Below are 22063 nucleotides of genomic sequence, written 5' to 3' on the forward strand. Positions count from 1 at the left end.
AATCTCTCTAGGATGCAAATCCCTCCTGGGACACATGATTGTGATCGACAGCTCACAAAATAATCCTGGGATGCATGCAAAATTAGACTCACACGCAATTTCCATGCAAAAGCAAACCTATCCATCAACAAAACAGTGGGTCCCAGAAAGCAGTCAAGGTCCTATGTCTGGAAACCGGGAAGTCTGATGTTTGAGAAGCCATAATTAAGTGTATTTATTAGAGGTTCTTCTGTGTAGGTGCTTTCCAACACATGAATAAGATCAGAAACTTGCATTAAAATTGATTATTATCAGATTTCAAATCACAATGAAGTACATGTTTGAGAATAACTGGTTTACAATTTGGGGGAAGAGATGGGTTAGTGGATACAGATTCCTAGAGTCTTCGGTTGGTTTTCAAACAGAAAACAATAAAAGAAATACTCTCCCTGACTCACGATGCCAATCCCTTACATAGAGTCTAAATTTATAAAGCTGGTACAAATTTAATATCTATAATTCCTAACTGTGCAGTCAGAATCAGATACGATACACAGGACCGAGACGGTCTCATTGCAGAAACCATGAAAGAAAAGAGGAAGATGCAAAGGGCCTTCTGGAGGAATACTCACTATTTGGTAGAGTCAGATAACTGATATTCTCGTCGTCTGTCATAGCATTCCTGGATTCCAGGATCATTCCATAAACTCTTTATTGCATCTACATATGGATTCTCAAATGCAGATACCTTCTCCACATCAACTTCTCGAACTAACTGTGCATGAGCCTGTTTAAAAAAAAAAAAAAGCAGTTTTAATCTCCTTTCCATCGAAGAAAACTGCCTTGGCTTGCACACTGCATTATGGTCTTTCCTCATATACTGGTTTTCAAACTGGTTTGTAATAAAGTAATGCTGCTTCTTTTTTCTTTTCCTTAGATAAAACCCAGTCCCAAATCTTTTCCTCCAGAGTAAATGCTGAAGCTACCTAAAGATGACAAGAGAAAAGCAGACTGTTCAGCTCCCACAGGAACAATGAGGATGGTATGCTACAAATAATGACTATTTTCAGGTGATGATCATAATCCTAAAACAGTTCATATTATTAAAGGGAAAAAGACTGGGTTATTTATCCCCTCTATGTTTATAGTTTATTATAATCAAACACATCATATACGCAGCCCATGAGTGTTATATCTTAGCAAAAACTCAGTCAGACTCAACTAATCAGCATTAGTTTCTATGATTCACTGTGAGGATTAGGGTGTAAAACTACTAGAAGAACAGTTAATAGTAATGATTTGATTTTCACAATAGTGACCATGCCCCCTCTACTCCCACACACCCAAATTTTCAATATTTACTTTATATCTACCTCATATCTTATCAGATTGAAGAGTCTACTCAATTTTTAACACAGAAAAAGGACTTTGTTATATTCATTATATACAACATTTAGTAGGAAAGAGGTAAAAAGACTTTTAAAAAATTTTCAACAAGATTAAAATCAAAATGTATGGTCAACCTCCAAATTAAACAGCATACACCACTGCCTAACAATCTTAACAAAATAGATTTCATAGGTGTAGTACACATGTAAATTATACAGTACATAAATGTGCAAATCAACAGATATAATAACTAATTATCTTGAAAACTGGAGATAGATGGCTACTAATTTATTAAAACAGTCTTGATTTTGCACAGATACACAAACTTCTGAACTAGGTTAGTGAATGGCTATCTTGATTACATGATGACCTAATTATTCCTTCCATAGAGTTTCAAGCAGATAGAATTTAATAAATTTAAATTTGTGATTAGGCATGTCTGGTTCCCAATCTTTCTCTTCCTTCTCATCCCATAAGACGGAGGGAATCCATGTCATTAGACTAATCTTTACTTAAATAAGATTTTACAAAGCCTAAAGTGCCAAAATTGAAGAAACCACCTTTCTTGCTGGTTCTACGTTGACTGTGACCATCAGATCTGGTAAGTGAGAAGCCCTATAGCTCTGCCCTGCACCCCAACATTGGAAGATGAATCCCTAAAATTGTTTTATGTACCTAGTTCCTGCCCAGACAATCTGTCCTATCCCAGCAATCTGACTATCCTGAAGTCCTGTTTCCAAGTGTCACTCCAGGTGGGCCTAGGCCAATCATAGCTTTCCATGAAACCTCCGCTTTGAAAATATGTCACTGGTTCCCGAACGAATCCCCAGTGCTATGCTCTGCCTGGCTCTGTGGCACCTGTTGCTCTATGTCGATACCAAAGACTGTCCTGGTCCCACCTGCTCAAGTGGACCTCCTCCAAGCACAAAACATTAGGTATGGGGCACGCTCCACTCTGCCCAGCAGGTATGTCTCATACCTTATATCTTAAGGTCAAGCTTTGGGTCCTGTCCTTCTGCCCTTGCTCACTGAATACAAACAAGTTCTAATTCTTCGTGTCCTGAGATATGACAATGATCATGCATGGTATAATCCTAAATTCGATTTCCTGGCTACATCTGATTTACAGGGTTCTCTGGAGGATTATGTGGAAGTTAGAAGGCAGATGCAAGGCAGAAACAGGCATGCACAGGATGGTCTCCTACTGGACACATTCTAAAGACATGGTTTTCATCGGACTCTGCTTCCTCTTTTGACACTGGATAAGTTGCTTAATCTTTCCAAATGTTATCTCTGGTGGGCAACATCTTGTCCCACCAAGTCCATGTGGCTTATTACTGTGCTACAATACAGTAGGTGAGTGGTTCTCAAAAGGTGGTCCACACCCCAGCAGGATTACTTGGGAATTTCATAAAAATGCAATCCTTTAATCCTACATCAAACTTTCTGGATGAGAAACTGATTAACAATCTGTTTCAAGAGACCCTCTGGATGATTCAGATGCATGGCAAAGTTTGAGAACCACTGCAAGCTATCAAGCATCACGTAGACACTAGTTGTTGTGGTCATAATTAACTGTCTGGCTGGCCATGAAATTGTTATTGGAAACTAAGAGAAGAGGCCCAGAAAGGCAACAGCACTCCAAAACAAGGGGCGTTAAAAGGGCCAGGAAGCCACAGAAATGAGTAAAACAGGCTGGATGTAGGTAATAGTGAGTGATGAGAACTGCAGCACACTGAGAAACACAGACCCTAAAGAAAGAGGACAGCTGCTAGTTAGCTCCAACTAATTGTTGCCACTGGGATACAAGCTGAGTGTTGCCAGATTTTCTGAGTTATCAAGGGAAGCCAAAAATCTAGATCTTTCCATGAGATATCCCTAATTTTTATTCTTGGCAACGCTATAAAAGATAAAGTGTATCTGTGGCTGAGCTGGATCAGGTACCAATCATTTGCTTCTCCACGGACTTCCCTAATAAGATCGACCAATAACACCATGTCTTACACTGAACCTGGGATACAGCAGCTGGCCACTTAACACATGCTAATGGGGAAGTAATTCTGCAGCACTTTCCTACAATAATATTTAGACAAACTATTATACTATCCATAGGGAGAAATGGCCGAGACTTCTTTAAATTGGGTAAAAGCTACATGATGACACAGAATAGTGTAGGCAATATTTAAAAACTGAATTTGATACTCATTACAACGGGCCAACCATGTCATATGGAAGGAGTTCTATTTCTGTTTCTAAGGTAGGGAACTTAGAGAAAACAGTTTCAACAGAGCAGACACTTTTCAAGATGATGATTAAATGTTTATTGAACCCCAAAGAAATGCTAGGTAATACAGCAATTAAAGACTTAGACCCAGTTCCTATGAGGTGCAGGGGTAGGGTTAGGGGTGGGGGAACAGTCCACAGACACAGTTGCTGTGAGATGTAGGGGTAGGCTGGCGGTAGGGGGAACAGTCCATATAGCTGGCAACCAAAGCACAGGATTATGTGCTCCAGGAGGAGAAACAAGAGGGAACATTTGCATTTCCATCTTTAATTTCAGTTGACTGAAAGAGACAACATTCTCAACAGTTGTATAACTGAAAAGTCTTCCTGTAAAATGAGATTACTTTTTACTGTTGGAAAACTCCTCCAATTTTCTCTCTTGATCTACCTCAATGTGCTTTTTCTTACATCTGGAAGACCTTCTCTATTCCCTTCCATATCTCTTTTAGCTTTTGTTCAGGCACCATATCCTATGCTGTCTCTCACAAGAAGATATTCCCAATGTTCCTCCTCTCCCCCAAAATGTGATCTTTGCATCTTCTGAACCATGGAACTTCTACATTTCTTGACTTACCGTCTTCTAGACCATACATTGAAGGAAGGGGCTGTAGCTCCTGGCTCTCGTTTCTTTTGGGGCCCAGCACAGAGTGAGCAGACAACAAATATTTGTCAGATTTAAAAGTCATACATAAACCCAACTTCCTACAAGCCAAAGTCGAGTTTGTTAAGGAAATCTTCCACCCATTACCTACTCTCTCAGACCCACACAATCCTCAATAGCACTTACGTCAGTAGCTAGTGTATATCTATCCGGATGATATTTGTTAGTATCCTTCTCCCTAATCACAGTACAAGTTCCGAGACAAACTCAGTGTTGCAGTATCAGGGTCTAGCAGAGTGCCTGTCACTGATGCTCAATAAATATTTGTTGAATGAAGAATACAGGAAGGAACAGTAGAAATTATACTGAGCTGGAAACAGGGACACCTAAATACTAGGCCTGGTTTTACACCTAACACAAGCAATAACCCTTAGAAGAAATTATTTACTTCTTTACAACTTCATTTTCCTGGTCTATAAGGTTATGCAATTGAAACAAATCATTTCCCTATGGCTTCATCTAGACATATACTCCACGATCATAAATAAATACATCTAGAATACACAGAGCACCAAGGACTTATGATCTTGTCCCTCAAGGAGCACATAATATTATCGTTTATTGCAACAAAACCTCACTATTTCAAAAGTGCCTGAGAATACAGGGCAGAACATGAGGAAGTCTGTATGAGTGATGGTATATTGGGACTGAACAAGAAGAACTCAGTATGGCCAGACAAGGCGTCAGAGAGAAGACAGGAGTTAGCTGGCAGGTGGAGATAAAGATGTGTGACGAGAGGAGGAGGAATAGATGAACAAAGGTTTGGTAGACAAAATAAACATGGCACTCTCTTAACTGTGGGAAAACAGTCTAGTGAGGAAATTTCATGCTGACCCTTAATGCAAATTAACCTCCACAGTGAAAGCTACAATATTAACCTCACCTGTGAACCACAACTAATATCCACTTAAGTCAAATCCTGTATGAATTTGAAGTGGAGGTAATGAATAGATTCAAGGGACTAGATCTAGTTAACAGCGTGCCTGAAGAACCATGGACAGAAGTCTGTAATACAGGACGCAGTGAACAAAACCATCCCAAAGAAAAAGAAAAGCAAGAAGGCAAAGCGGTTATCTGAGGAGGCTTTACAAACAGCAGAAGAATGAAGAGAAGTGAAAAGCAAGGGAGAGAGGGAAAAGTACATCCAATTAAACACAGAGTTCCAAAGAACAGCTTAAAGAGACAAGAAGGCCTTTTTCAATGAACAGTGCTTAATAATAGAAGAAAACAACAACAGGGGAAAGACTGGAGATCTCTTCAGGAAAACTGGAAACATCAAGGGAGCCTTCGGCCCAAAGAAGGGCACAATAAAGGATAAAAATGGTAGAGACCTTCAACCTTGATGTTGAAGACATCAAGAAGAGATGGAAAGAATACATGGAAGAACTGTATAAAAAAGATCTTTATGAACTGGATTACTAGATGGTGTGGTTAGTCACCCTGAGCCAGACATTCTGGAGTGCAAAGTCAAGTGGCCCTTAAGAAGCACTGCTATTAATAAAGCTAGTGGATGCGATGATATTCGAGTAGAACTATTCAAATTCCTAAAGGATGATGCCATCACGGTTTTGCTTTCATTATGTCAGAAAACCTGGAAGACCCAGCAGTGGCCAGAGGACTGGAAAAGGTCAATCCTCACCCCAATTCCCAAGAAGGGTAGTACCAAAGAATGTGCTAACCATCAGACAATTGCACTCATCTCCCACGCTAGTAATCACCAGCGAAGTTGCTCAGTTGTGTCTGACTCTGTGTGATCCCATGGACTGTATTCTCCATCCATGGAATTTTCCAGGCAAGAATATTGGAGTAGGTTGCCATTTCCTTCTCCAGGGGATCTTCCAGACCCAGGGATCAAACCCAGGTCTCCTGCATTGCAGACAGACGTTTTACCATCTGAGCTACTAGGGAAGCCCTCCATGCTAGTAAGGTCATGCTTAAAACCTTGCATGCTAGGCTTCAGCACTATGGGAGCCAAGAACTTCCAGATGTTCAAGCTGGGTTTAGAAAAGGTAGAGGAACTAGGGATCAAACTGCCAACATTTGCTGGATTATAAAGCAAGGGAATTTCAGAACAACATCTATCTGGGTTTCATCGACTACAGTAATGCCTTTGACTGTGTCAGTCAGTCAGTTCACTCGCTTAGTCGTGTCTGACTCTTTGCGACCCCATGAATCGCAGCACGCCAGGCCTCCCTGTCCATCACCAACTCCTGGAGTTCACCCAAACTCTTGTCCATCGAGTCGGTGATGCCATCCAGCCATCTCATACTCTGTCATCCCCTTCTCCTCTTGCCCCCAATCCCTCCAAGTATCAGGGTCTTTTCCAATGAGTCAACTCTTCGCATGAGGTGGCCAAAGTATTGGTAGATCATGACAAAATGTGGAAAGCTCTTAGAGATGGGAATACCAGACCATCTTACTTGTCTCCTGAGAAACCTATATGTGGGTCAAGAAGCAAGAGTTAGAACTCTGTATGGAACAACTGATTGGTTCAAGAAAGGAGTTCACCCAAACTCTTGTCCATAGAGTCGGTAATGCCATCCAGGCATCTCATCCTCTGTCGTCCCCTTCTCCTCCTGCCCCCAATCCCTCCCAGCATCAGAGTCTTTTCCAATGAGTCAACTCTTCGCATGAGGTGGCCAAAGTATTGGTAGATCATGACAAACTGTGGAAAGCTCTTAAAGTTGGGAATACCAGACCATCTTACTTGTCTCCTGAGAAACCTATATGTGGGTCAAGAAGCAAGAGTTAGAACCCTGTATGGAACAACTGATTGGTTCAACAGGGCTGTCTGCTGTCACCCTGTTTGTTTAACCTATACATTGAGCACATCAAGAGAAATGCTGGGCTGGATGAGTTATAAGCTGGAATCAAGATAGGTGGGAGAAACATCAACAACCTCAGATATGCAGATGGTACCACTCTAATGGCAGAAAGTAAAGAGGAATTAAGAGCCTCTTGATGAGGGTGAAGGAGAGATAAAGAGCCATATTAAGACTAAATATTAAAAAAACTAAGACCATGGCCTCCAGTCCCATTACTGCATGGCAAATAAAGGGGAAAAGGTGGAAGTAGTGACAGATTTCCTCTTCTTGGTCTCCAAAATCACTGTGGACGGTGACTGCAGCCATGAAATCAGATGGTTGCTTCTTGGCAGAAAAGTGATGACAAACCTAGACAGTGTGCTAAAAGCAGAGACATCACCCTGCTGACAAAGGTCTGTACAGTCAAGGCTATGGTACTCCTAGTGGTCACGTGTGACTGTGAGAGCTGGACCGTAAAGAAGGCAGAACAACAAAAAACTGATGCCTTTGAACTGTGGTGCTGGTAAAGACTCCTGAACGTCCCCTGAACATCAAGGAGATCAAACCAGTCAATTTTAAGGGAGATCAACCCTGAATATTCACTGGAAGGACTGAAGCTGAAGCTGAAGCTCCAGTATTTTAGTCATCTGCTGTGAACAGACAACTCATTGGAAAAGTCCCTGATGCTGGGAAAGATCAAGGGCAGAAGGCGAAGAGAGTGTCAGAGGATGAGATGGTTGGGCAGCATCACTGATGCTATGAATGTGAACTCCCACCAACTCTGGGAGACAGTGAGGGACAGGGAGACCTGGCACGCTGCAGCCCATGGAGTTGCAAAGAGTCGGACCTGACTAAGCGACTGAACAACAACAATGAACCATAACCAATGTCTACCATCTATGAAAGTATACTGGCCTCAAAATATGCAAAGATCACTACTTTGCCTTCATCCAGGTCTGAATTTCTAAGTCACTTTTATTGCATCCTTAGCTTTGTTTTTTAATTCTATCCTTGCTGTTTTGTAAAATGACATTCAAATATAATCTACTGTAATTTGCATTTATGTAAGAGCTTTCACCTGAAGTTCTCAAGTTATTTAAAACTATGACAGCATTTTACAAAATACACATAGAATTTCAAAAATGCCTATATAAATGTCCTCAACAAAAGTGCAATTCTCTCTCTTTTTTTTGGTAAAAAGTATTCTGTCTGTGAAAAGAATATTTTTTAGTGTGTTAGAGTAGGAAGATAAATTAGACCCTTTTCTATTTTTCCAAATATCAAATGTGAAGTAGTAAAAATCACAAGTAATCATGCAAAATTAAACCACTTACTAATGAAATAGGCTATGATGAAAAGCAAAGAAGTCATTTCTAATAATACAAATAACAATTAAAATTGACTACCCTTTTTATTTTGAACATCGTACATATAAAAGCAAAACAGGTATGAGTTAATCAATCATATAAACCAAATGCAAAATATAACTCTACTTCAAGTTACAGTTGAACACACTGGATGGAAATATTTAATAATGAATGTGAGCTTTCAGAATTCTTAGCAAGCTGGTGGCAAGCCTCAGAGGGAACATTGTGAGAACCAAGTAACTACTCTTAGGAACTCTGGCAGAATTCTAGGGAAAGACCACATGGAAACCACAGGATGTGCCAATGTGGTAATGTCTTGTTTTTGCGATTCGGTGGTCATAAAATTAAGGTAAATCTTAGGTCTGTTGATATTTCCAAGACTGCTTCAGCAAAAGGAAGGAAGAACTGAGTTCCCACCACAGTGAGTCTTACCCTGCCCACAGAAGGCCAAGTCTTCAGATAAAATAAAAAAGATCTTATAGTCACTTTGGAAGGATTTTCAAAAACTCATTAACAGCTCAGGGCGGCTTTAGGCTGGAATGTCACACCTATTCCGGTTCCTACACTCCAGAAGTAGAAAACCAAATGGTAATTTCCACATTTGTTGAAGCTCTTAGACACAAATATTCAGCTCATTAGGGCAGCTCTATTTGAAAGGATGCCCAGCACAGACAGAGGGCCTCTGATTTAGTAAAATCCTGAACTTCTGTCTGAGTATGTTTCAATCCTGAACTGAGAAGCACATTTTCTTCCCCCCACTCTCAGTGCTTATCTCCATTTTGGCATTTGATTCTAAATTATGGGGGGGGGATGGGGGGGGAAGAAACAGAAAAATCTCAGGCTTTTTTTGTTTTCTTCTCAAGGGAAATACAGAGATGGGATCAAATCTCTGCGCTGCAATACCACCTCCAGCCAGAACTGGTTGAACATGACCTTGAGCAAGCTATTTAACATTTGTAAACCTTTATTTCCTAATCTAATAAATGTGATAACAACAGTACTTACTTTGATGGTTAAATGACCTAATGGATGTAAAACATTTAAAGACAGCATCTAACACCCAAAGCTAATTGTTTAGAAAGCAAAAGAAAAGGAATATAGCACAGAAAGTGCAAAAGGCTTGGTATATGCACTTTTTAGCTCTGAGACTTTGGGCAAACTGCCCACATTTGCTCAAAGTGAAAGAACATTCTAGAGATCATCCTGGATAATGGATATCAATGAGTCCTCAAATTTGCAAATACTCCGTAAAATTTCCTACCAAAAACTTGGCAAGAACTGTCATTTCTTAGACCATTTCACCTTCTCTGACTTCATCAGTGTACACTTCTCTGTGTATGGTGCACTGTACACAGAGTGACAGCTGTTGCTGCATTTTCTTATGGGCATGACTGCAAAACTGACAAAGAATAGCAAAGTCACACTGAGCTACTGCTGGCTGGGTTCTCGAAGCCAGTGACTCATTCCTATAGTACAGCCTCTCCACACTTATGATTCAACTCATGGCTCAGCAAAATTACAAATTACTACATGACACAGCCTTTTGAAGTCTCTGATGAAAATTTTGAATCCTGTATGTAATCTTTCAGTGCTAGGGATCTACTGATTCTCCTTTGTTACAGCACCCATGTCCCTCTGCACGCAGTATCAGAACAGAGTAGGTATGTGCAGATGCTCAAGACCCTTATAAAAATGTCTTGGTATTTGTATATAACCTATGCATCTGCCTGTATATTTAAAATCATCTCTAGATTACTTATATTACTTAATACAACGTAAATGCTATGCTAGTTGTTGCCAGGGTACAACAAATTCAAGCTTTGATTTTTGGAGCTTTCTGGAATTCCTTCCCCCTAACAATATTTTTCATCCTTAGTTGGTTGACTTTGCTGATATCTAGGGTCAACTATACAGAATCTCTCTCTCACTGAGTAACCCAGAGAACCAAAGTAGCAAAGAGGAAGTCCAGGAACAATAGCTTGAGAACCAACCAGACTTCAGCACATTTCAGCCCTGTGTCTTCAGGCTGGTCTCTCAAGTTTCCTGAACCTCAGCTACCTCATCTATGAAACAAAAAAACAATTTGTTTTAGGGTAGTTAGGAAAGTTATAAGAATTGTTAACAAAATACCTAAAATACAAGTACTATAATTGCTATGAAACCTTGTGGTATTTCAAAATTATCATTAATAAATATTAATTATTTCAACAAACACAATACTTATCTACTATGTGTCAGGCAATATACTAGATACTAATGAAGTGAATCTGTGTTAAGTAAAATGTTCCAGAGAGCAAAATATTCAATAAAATTTTATTAAACTGCTGCATATTGTTCTACTTTAAGATTTTACAAATTGATTCTCATGACTCGATTTGCTTTTCTATGGTGAGAGGTTTTCCCCCCTGACAAATGTCTTTTTTTCCCTCCGACATTATTTCCCCATTTATGGCTGTGCTGGGTCTCCACTGCTGTGCAAGGTTTTCTCTAGTTGCGGCATGTGGGGGCCACCTTCTAGTCGCAGCGTATGGGCTTCTCGTTGCAGCAACTTCTCTTGCCGTAGCTCCACAACATGTGGAATCTTTCCAGATCAGGGATCGAACCTATGTCCCTGACACTGGCAGGCAGACTCTTAACCACTGGACCACCAGGGAAATCCTAGAGTTTTATTTTTAATCGTTACTGTGGCATTCACCAAGGTAATCAATGAGTATAAAGCACACTGCTTTCCCCCAGAACACCTCTCTTTTTGGTTTTGTTTCACTAAAAGGTACATTTGCTTACTCTAACATATACTGGATTCCTTCCTTGCTGGAGAAAACACTCCTTTATTATTTAAGATGTTCTTTTTCTTTTAAAGAACTCCATCTCTTCCTTGGCTCTACCACTATACCTTTCACACGCAAATATTCTTCTATTTCGTCCTCTGCTTATCATTTTCCCTTTTCATGTCTGCAGGCCATGTCATAATTATCAGGATCAGCAACATCTGTAGGTCAGAGCTTGATGCACTATGGCATCACACACTCCAAGCAGTTCCAAAGAGTCTGTTGACTGATGTAATTACATGGTTCCATTATGAAGAATTGTGCCCTCAGGTCTGCAAAATCTTGGGATGAAATAAAAAACTGTGCACTCTTTGAAATGCTACTTATTACCTTCATGATTATGATGGTAATACACATGAATACATTATCAATGCTACAAAAAAGTTTATTTTCAAAGAGTTTATTCAAAGTCATAGTGACAAAAAATAGATTCTTTTAAAGTTATACATGTTTACTAAGATTAAAAAGAATCAGGTATACTTGTATGGCTGCTGTCAAAGAATATTTGAGGACTATTAGTTACTTGGGATTTTAATGGCTGTTTGAAAAGTGGGTTCTATAGCCAAAGTCAAATAACTGTACCATGAAAGTCGCTCAGTCATGTCTGACTCTCTTCGACCCCACGGACTATACAGTCCGTGGAATTCTCCAGGGCTGAATACTGGAGTGGGAAGCCTTTCCCTTCTCCAAGGTATCTTCCCAACCCAGGAATTGAACCCAGGTCTCCCTCATTGTAGGCAGATTCTTTACCAGCTGAGCCACAAGTGAAGCCCAACTGTAGAGAATAATATTTATAAAAAGTAAAATAGATGGTTCATACTACAGGACTCAGTACCTTTAATAAGATAATGCTGCTAGGAATCCATGAGTATGGAGTAAGGGTGAAGACATCACGGTATGACCATGGCAGCATTTTCCCCCACAAATCAGTTGATGAGACTGGTGTTCTCTGAATCACACTTTGCAAAACAGTGAACAAACACCGAGACTCCCAATAACCAAGTGGGGACTGGTTTTACACAAGCAAAACAACTAACCGGTTCTCCCCCCACACTGGCACAATAGGCTAATGCCTGCTTTATAGATTCACATCATCCTCATTGTTGAGTTCACATTTTGCATGTGGTTCATTTCCTGATATTACATCTCAGAAAAAAACATAATCATTTTAGCCCTTTGCAATGTCTGGACTCCTACAATCTTATTAGCCAGAGGAGTGTGCTGCTGGTTTGGAATTTTATTTTGTTTGACAACAGGAAAAACAGATCAAGAAGCTTTCCTTGCCCAGCTTGACAGACATTCAGACAAAGATGGAAAAAATAATAGAAAGGACAAGCTTCTCAATGAAGGGAGGCCCAGGTGTCCCCAGAAATTTCAGGATCCTACAGTCTTTCTGGGACGCCCACTACAAAACTGGATCACTGCAGCTCCAGAAACTGTGTTCAAGAAAACTCAAAGTGAAAGGCTCCTAGCCCCAGAATTTTGCAGAAGAAAAGAAATTCCCTAGAACACATGTCTAAAGGTCTCTTTAATTCAGAGACCAAGAAGTTGTTCCAACAGTAAGACTGTAAAGAGAATCAATAGCACTTATGCTTACTTGTCCAATGAAGAAGGGTAATGAACATCTAGAATCTGAATAGGAAGAAAGGAAGAGAAATAAGAGAATCCTATCTCACTAGGCACTCTTGGGGGGCAAATAGTAATAGATATAATTTGTCACCTTGAGGAAGAACCCAATTTCAGGACGATTATGGATAAGAATCAATTGTAAAATGTACTATTTGGACCAGTGTTGAGAAATTAACATTCTAATGAGACTATAATATAGTTAATAGTCTATATATAACACTTTTGAATATGAAAAAGACTATTAAAAATAGTTAATGCTATATATCTTTGAAATATTATTTGTTGACCAACATATCAGGTATATTCAGTTCAGTTCAGTCGCTCAGTCGTGTCCGACTCTTTGTGACCCCATGAATCGCAGCCCGCCAGGCCTCCCTGTCCATCAACCAACTCCCGGAGTTCACTCAGACTCACGTCCATCGAGTCAGTGATGCTATCCAGCCATCTCAACTGCTCTGTCATCCCCTTCTCCTCCTGCCCCCAATCCCTCCCAACATCAGAGTCTTTTCCAATGAGTCAACTCTTCGCATGAGGTGGCCAAAGGACTGGAGTTTCAGCTTTAGCAACATTCCTTCCAAAGAATTCCCAGGGCTGATCTCCTTCAGAATGGACTGGTTGGATCTCCTTGCAGTCCAAGGGACTCTCAAGAGTCTTCTCCAACACCACAGTTCAAAAGCATCAATTCTTCGGCGCTCAGCTTTCTTCACAGTCCAACTCTCACATCCATACATGACCACAGGAAAAACTATAGCCTTGACTAGACGGACATTTGTTGGCAAAGTAATGTCTCTGCTTTTGAATATGCTATGTAGGTTGGTCCTAACTTTCCTTCCAAGGAGTAAGCGTCTTTTAATTTCATGGCTGCAGTCACCATCTGCAGTGATTTTGGAGCCCAAAAAAATAAAGTCTGACACTGTTTCCACTGTTTCCCCATCTATTTCCCATCCCAAAGAAAGGCAATGCCAAAGAATGCTCAAACTACCGCACAATTGCACTCATCTCACACTCTAGTAAAGTAATGCTCAAAATTCTCCAAGCCAGGCTTCAGCAATATATGAACCATGAACTTCCAGATGTTCAAGCTAGTTTTAGAAAAAAGCAGAGGAACCAGAGATCAAATTGCCAACATCCTCTAAATCATGGAAAAAGCAAGAGAGTTCCAGAAAAACATGGATTTCTGCTTTATTGACTATGCCAAAGCCTTTGACTGTGTGGATCACAATAAACTATGGGAAATTCTGAAAGAGATGGGAATACCAGACCACCTGACCTGCCTCTTGAGAAATCTGTATGCAGGTCAGGAAGCAACAGTTACAACTGGACATGGAACAAACAGACTGCTTCCAAATAGGAAACGGAGTACATCAGGGCCGTATATTGTCATCCTGCTTATTTAACTTATATGCAGAGTACATCATGAGAAACGCTGGACTGGAAGAAACACAAGCTGGAATTAAGATTGCCTGGAGAATTATCAATCACCTCAGATATGCAGATGACACCACCCTTATGGCAGAAAGTGAAGAGGAACTAAAAAGCCTCTTGGTGAAAGAGGAGAGTGAAAAAGTTGGCTTAAAGCTCAACATTCAGAAAACGAAGATCATGGCATCGGGTCCCATCAGGTATATTATATAGGTATTATTACAATATTTTCAAACATAAAGTACTTTCTAAAAGAATAAAACTTTCATATATCCATATAAAGTTAAAAAAAGACTATTTTTTCAATATGGATATATTATATATTTAACTTTCATAAAACTGCCTGAAATATTCTTAAAAATTGCATTAACCATTTTAGGTTAATAAATTTGAAAATATAACATTTTCAATTGGGTCCTACCCTACAGACCTTAATATTTTTAATTGAAAAATATTCTCTCTTAGGGGCTGAAGAATTTGGTAAGCACAAAACAAATTCTGCTACATGGTAGATATTCTTAACTCTATCATTTTTTCAAATGCAAATTTGTAAACATTTCAGACCAAATATTTTCATAAGAAGTATCTCCTTTATCAATTTATAATATTATTCTTTCACAGATACTTTGAGGAAACAAAACTCAAGATTGGTAGATTATCACAGCTTGTCTGAACACAAGTACGACTTGTGTGTGAGTCATAACTAATTGCAAGTACATTTCTGCTCCATAGGCTTAATTTAATAATTGTTTTACAATGACACTCTGCACCACCAAACACTATATTCTTATCATTACCATGAAATATTTTTATTTTCAACATTTTTAAAACAAAAACACTTATAGTATTCAAAATAATAATAGATATTTCACTTTATCCAAATTAACTATCAAAAGCTGTACCTTGATTCCACAAATTAAAAAAGAGAGAACACCAAATTATTAATTGTTTGCAAAGATTTCCTTCTGCTAAGGGAGTTAACAGATGAATAGTTATTGCCTCATTTTTTTGCACCTGCAGAAGAAAACTTGGAATAAAAAATGAACTAAATTAACTTTGAAGGAAAGTCACTTGATTTAAATGAAAAGTCATGCTTCACACAGTAATATAAAAATGCATTTTCTGCAGCTGACTATGCTAAAATGTCATCTTTGGGCACAATCTACTGAATATAAAGCTAACTTTTGAAGTAGATGCTGATTTTTTTTCAGAAGATCTGTGTCTTTCAAACTTTTTGTGGTTGATGATATCACTTTGGCTGTAATGGTGGATGCTAAATATCAACAAGCTGTTTTGTATAAGTTATACATTACCATTCATTTTCTTGAGGAGCAAAAATTCAGTACTAAATTTTGTTACCTATGCATTTTCAGGGTTAAAAAAACTTATTGTGGCCAAAAGAATTTATTACAAAATAAAAGCATTATCAAATAACCAAACAAACCATAGCAAGACTGCTCAACCTTGATTTTACACATACATTTCACATACACCTAACAATTTCCCACTGATTCTGCTCATTGAAGATCTGGTGTGTTACTGGACCTTTTAGCTTATAGACCAGAGCACAGCATGACTGGCTAATGACAAAAGGTTGATAAAGGCAGCAACAGCATATCCTTCACTACTACCCTAGACACCGGAAGGAACTGGCTATCCATGGTCACTCTTGTCCACACTTATTCCATTATTAGCGGTGAGTGCCCACATGCTGTCTTTGAAAAAAAGATGTAGTTACACTGCATCTGGAAAGGATTTGGAAAAGAGCTGGAACATCTTTCAGATTTAACCAAGTGCTAAAGTTGAGAAATCTGTTCAACTGCATGGGCAGGGTTTGGAAATACTAAGTGAAAGTCTATCAAATCCATCTTGGATTATTTTAATGCAGCTAATAATAAGAATGCGCCATTAAAAATGGGGGTGGGGGACTTCCCTGGTGGTCCAGTGGTTAAGAATCTGCCTTGCAATGCAGGGGACCAGGGTTCGATCCCTGGTCTGGGAACTAATATCCCACGTGCCGAGGAGTAACTAAGACTGCACACCTCAACTACTGAGCCTGCGCCCTGCAACTAGAGTTGGTATGCCACAATGAAAGATCTTGCATGCCACAACTAAGACCCAATGTGGTCAAGTAAATAAATAATAATATTTATTTTTGAAAAAACAGGAAACTAGAACAAATGCTCAACAACTGGGATGCTGAGACAAGAGGTATAAACTACAAATGCCTCAGGCAAATTGGGACTCAGGGGTGACCTCTGTGTGGGGAAGACTTGGGGTTGAAGGTCAAGAAAACTAGAAGTGAGCTGATGGTCTGTAGACCTGCTTGGTCTTGTACAAATGATTTTTTTTTAAAAGCCGTTAACATCTAAAATTGAGAACTTTTCCATTAGACAGATAAAACAGATTCCCTACTTCTCTTGATAAACTGTAGGATCAGCAACACTGCCCATGTTCCAAGAAGACAAGAGGCCACAGTCAGAAAGCTACTACCTGCCTCTCACTATTGTCAATAATTATAAGAAAGAGCGTAATTATTTCTGAAAGTGAAGAATATCCTCTGTCCTGTTAAGGCCAAAACTACCTAATTAACTGAGTTGTGTCAACAGAATCTGAGCAGCTTCACAATACCTGCATGCTGCTGCTGCTGCTGAGTCGCTTCAGCCGTGTCTGACTCCGTGCGACTCCACAGACAGCAGCCCACCAGACTCTTCCGTCCCTGGGATTCTCCAGGCAAGAATACTGGAATGGGTTGCCATTTCCTTCTCCACAATACCTGCATGGCCCTGAAGAAATCTGATTTTACTCTCTACCTTCTACCCTCAACTCCCACACAGTTTGTGTAATTTGCGCATCCTTAGTGTGATAAGGAGGCTTATACATCTGCATAAGAGGAACTGAGAATCACATCGCATTTGATTCCTACCAGTGAGCATTTTCTCAGTGTCCTGGTCACGATCCATTAAAAAATGCTTCGCACCTGTGATTGTCCAGTATTTTCTCCTTATCATCCCCTTAAATTGTACCCTGAAGCCGTGGTTACAATGAACTATGAATGTCTGTATTATCAGTTCCCACCCACTCTGGTTTAATCAAGGGAACCAGGGCTTGTGTTAGGTAAATGGTAACAGTGGAAAAGCCACTGTGTGGCTTGAGTTGTTTCAAGTGGTCAGGACCATCACAAGGTGTAGCTAAGGCAGGGTCTGTAGCTTTGGAGCCCTTTCACCCATGCTTCTATTTACTTGCTCTGGGGCTTCTCCAAGCTTCAATTTCCTTATCCCTAAATTGAGATAATGATACTTTCATTACAGCACTGTCATAAAGCCTGAAGGTAATACTATACCTGAAACAGCACAGTAAAAAGCACACACTGATGTCTCAGTAAATAGAAGCAGCCTTTAATTTGTACTTCAGATATGATCCAAGGGGAATTATGGTGAAATACCTTTTACCCAGCCTTTTTCTTACATTTAGTGAACGAACGCTTCGGGGGTTCAACTTTGGGGAATCTATTTCAAAAATATAAAATAATTTCCATGATTCCTACCAAATATGCTACATCTCCAACAGTCTAATATCTTAAGGAAATGCTACGTTAAACTCTTATTTAAATTATGGATTATATACAGTATTTAGAGTGACAATGGTGATTATTTTACAGTTAAAATTGTTTTTCCAAATAGCAGCACATTTTTATTCACATACAAATTTTCTCATCTCCACAGGTAAACCCAAACCTCATTACACTGTATTAATCTCAATGTTGAGTTTTCAAAACATGCAAAGGTCGTAATTTGACTGAAACTTTTTCTTAAGACACCGAAATAGACTTGCATGAAGACTTTATCAGATATTTTATATACAGATGTTCTCTTTCCCTTAAATTCTGATGAGCTTCCCATGACTAGCTGATTGGTGAGATAGCACATGGGTCATGAAATAAAAATCAAACCAAATTCACCTTTATATAACTCAAAAAGACTTAGCATTTTCACTGCTTTTTTTTTTGAAAATAAAAATGCATATTGCCTTTTTTATGTGTTCTTAGCTATATATCTATTTTGAAACGTTTTCATGTAATTTCTAAATTTAGCTCCTACTTTCTTTTTCTGTACCATCTGAGCTATAATCCATCTCTGATAACATTCTGATCTTTACTCCAAAGAACCTCCATAGAAACAGACTCTCAAAAAGAAGGCTGACTTACACTAACCTCTTCCTGCACGTAGCACGAGGTGACCACTGTCTTCCCTTGGCAGTTTCTGCGGGCACCATATACATATATTTTAAAATTACCTTCACTTGGTGGTAGGAAATATTAACTGTTCTAGAATATCAACATCTTTTATCAGAATGACCTCTTACTAGGAAAATGAGTTAAAGGAAGAAATTCACCTCTTTTAACCTTAGGCAGATGAAGAGGTTAAAAACAATGGCACACATGTAGTTAGGGATTTGAGACTAGTTTATCTAGATTAATTATCATTCTATGAAAATGTTCTTCTCTTTTTATTTTCCACTCATTAATATCATATTTAATACCTTGAATTATATACATAAGAAAACTTTGGTAGGAGGAGGTAACTTCTAGCAATACAGTCATCCCTCATTATCTGCAGTAGACGGGTTCCAGGAGCCCCTAGAATACCAACTCTGTGGATGCACAAGTCACTGATATAAAATGGTGTGGTACAATCAATACAGCTGGCCCTCTATTTACCCATGGTTTCTGCATCCGTGGATTCAACTGCAGATATGGTGGGTTGACTGCAGGCAGAAACAATCTGAGTGTGTAGCCAGTAAACAGCAGCATAGGAGCCTTGCATTTATGAAGGAAACCACTGGTCCTAAGGAGCCTGCAGTCCTTAATTAAAAAGGTAACCTACAGATCTGGTGAAGAAAGGATACAGAGTGGGGACTCAGTCTTCCAAGAATACTATCCATCCTCCCACTTAAGCTTTTCTTAATTATTCCTATCTTCTGGTGCATTTATACTCTTCATAAAACACTTGTGGGGCACCAAAATATATACTGTCTGGCACTGCTAATATTTAAGTGCTCCATGTTTATATGTACAGAATTTCCAACAATTCTCATTACTTCAGGGTATGGACTGCCTAAATTTTAGCACAATGCTAGGGCTACTCAATAAATATTCTACTATGGAAATGAACTGTCTTCCTTTGTTATGTATTTGTCCAGAAATGAGATTTAACAAGACTGAGAATAAGAAGACTGAAATTGAAGAAAGTAGGGAAAACCACTAGACCACTCAGGTATACCTAAATCAAATCCCTTATGATTATACAGTGGAAGTGAGAAATAGATTTAAGGGACTAGACCTGATAGATAGGGTGCCTGATGAACTATGGATGGAGGTTTGTGACACTGTATAGGATTCAGGGATCAAGACCATTCCCATGGAAAAGAAATGCAAAAAAGCAAAATGGCTGTCTGGGGAGGCCTTACAAATAGCTGTGAAAAGAAGAGAAGCAAAAAGCAAAGGAGAAAAGGAAAGATATACCCATTCGAATGCAGATTCCAAAGAATAGCAAGGAGAGATAAGAAAGCCTTCCTCAGCAATCAATGCAAAGAAATAGAGGAAAACAACAGAATGGGAAAGACTAGAGATCTCTTCAAGAAAATTAGAGATACCAAGGGAACATTTCATGGAAAGATGGGCTCGATAAAGGACAGAAATAGTATGGACCTAATGGAAGCAGAAGATATTAAGAAGAGGTGGCAAGAATACACAGAAGAACTGTACAAAAAAGATCTTCACAACCAAGATAATCACGATGGTGTGATCACTCACCTAGAGCCAGACATCCTGGAATGTGAAGTCAAGTGGGCCTTAGAAAGCATCACTACGAACAAAGCTAGTGGAGGTGATGGAATTCCAGTTGAGCTATTTCAAATCCTGGAAGATGATGCTGTGAAAGTGCTGCACTCAATATGCCAGCAAATTTGGAAAACTCAGCAGTGGCCACAGGACTGGAAAAGGTCAGTTTTCATTCCAATCCCAAAGAAAGGCAATGCCAAAGAATGCTCAAACTACCGCACAATTGCACTCATCTCACACGCTAGTAATGCTCAAAATTCTCCAAGCCAGGCTTCAGCAATACATGAACCGTGAACTTCCAGACGTTCAAGCCCGTTTTAGAAAAGGCAGAGGAACCAGAGATCAAATTGTCAACATCCGCTGGACCATCGAAAAAGCAAGAGAGTTCCAGAAAAACATCTATTTCTGTTTTATTGACTATGCCAAATCCTTTGACTGTGTAGACCACAATAAACTGTGGAAAATTCTGGAAGAGATGGGAATACCAGACCACCTGACCTGCCTCTTGAAAAACCTATATGCAGGTCAGGAAGCAACAGTTAGAACTGGCCATGGAACAACAGACTGGTTCCAAATAGGAAAAGGAGAATGTCAAGGCTGTATATTGTCACCCTGCTCATTTAACTTATATGCAGAGTACATCATGAGAAAAGCTGGGCTGGAAGAAGCACAAGCTGAAATCAAGACTGCCGGGAGAAATATCAATAACCTCAGATATGCAGATGGCACCACCCTTATGGCAGAAAGTGAAGAGGAACTAAAAAGCCTCTTGATGAAAGTGAAAGAGGAGAGTGAAAAAGTTGGCTTAAAGCTCAACATTCAGAAAATGAAGATCATGGCATCCGGTCCCACCACTTCATGGGAAATAGATGAGGAAACAGTGGAAACAGTGTCAGACTTTATTTTTTTGGGCTCCAAAATCACTGCAGATGGTGACTGCAGCCATGAAATTAAAAGACGCTTACTCCTTGGAAGGAAAGTTAGGACCAACCTAGATAGCATATTCAAAAGCAGAGACATTACTTTGCCAACAAAGGTCTGTCTGATCAAGGCTATGGTTTTTCCAGTGGTCATGTATGGATGTGAGAGTTGGACTGTGAAGAAAGCTGAGCGCTGAAGAATTGATGCTTTTGAACTGTGGTGTTGGAGAAGACTCTTGAGAGTCCCTTGGACTGCAAGGAGATCCAGTCAGTCCATTCTAAAGGAGATCAGTCCTGGGTGTTCTTTGGAAGGAATGTTGCTAAAGCTGAAACTCCAGTACTTTGGCCACCTCATGCGAAGAGTTGACTCATTGGAAAAGACTCTGATGTTGGGAGGGATTGGGGGCAGGAGGAGAAGGGGACGACAGAGGATGAGATGGCTGGATGGCATCACCGACTCGATGGACATGAGTTTGGGAGTTGGTGATGGACAGGGAGGCCTGGCGTGGTGCAATTCATAGGGTCGCAAAGAGTAGGACACGACTGAGCAACTCAACTGAACTGAGGATAAGAAGAAAAAAATGACCAATACAGAACAGAGGAAACAGTTCTGCCCAAGAAGTTGGGAGGTCTGGCTGGGGCTCTGGCATGATGTTAGACTAGTTTCTTTTCTTTTCTTTTTTTTGTTTACATTAGTTTCTTAACCTGTATAGGTTAAGTACTGACTTCTGTAAATAAGTTATTGGACTAGAGAATGGCAGAAGTGCCGTGCCTTTGTGATATACATTCAAACTAAGTTAGGATGAAATTATTCATCCAATGGTATTGCATGGACCCTAAGTCAAACAGAACAGAGCAGGGCTCTGGACTTCCCTTGCCATGCCACACATCAACTTTTAGCTCCTGGACTGTGAAGTGGTCAAGAGGGTCTCAGGTGCT

The 22063-nt window shown here is 39.6% G+C and overlaps 1 protein-coding gene across 1 annotated transcript in view; it reads right to left on the minus strand.

Annotated features, from left to right (window-relative positions):
* LOC109562978 (guanine nucleotide-binding protein G(q) subunit alpha) overlaps positions 1-22063 on the minus strand; it is a 313817-nt gene that overhangs the window by 99356 nt on the left and 192398 nt on the right. Inside the window, exon 3 of the mRNA XM_019966101.2 lies at positions 612-766. Coding sequence (XP_019821660.1) covers positions 612-766 — 155 coding nt within the window. The remainder of the gene's footprint in view (positions 1-611; positions 767-22063) is intronic.

The sequence above is a fragment of the Bos indicus genome, chromosome 8, assembly GCF_029378745.1.
Source record: "Bos indicus isolate NIAB-ARS_2022 breed Sahiwal x Tharparkar chromosome 8, NIAB-ARS_B.indTharparkar_mat_pri_1.0, whole genome shotgun sequence".
In the NCBI taxonomy this organism is placed as follows: Eukaryota; Metazoa; Chordata; class Mammalia; order Artiodactyla; family Bovidae; genus Bos; species Bos indicus.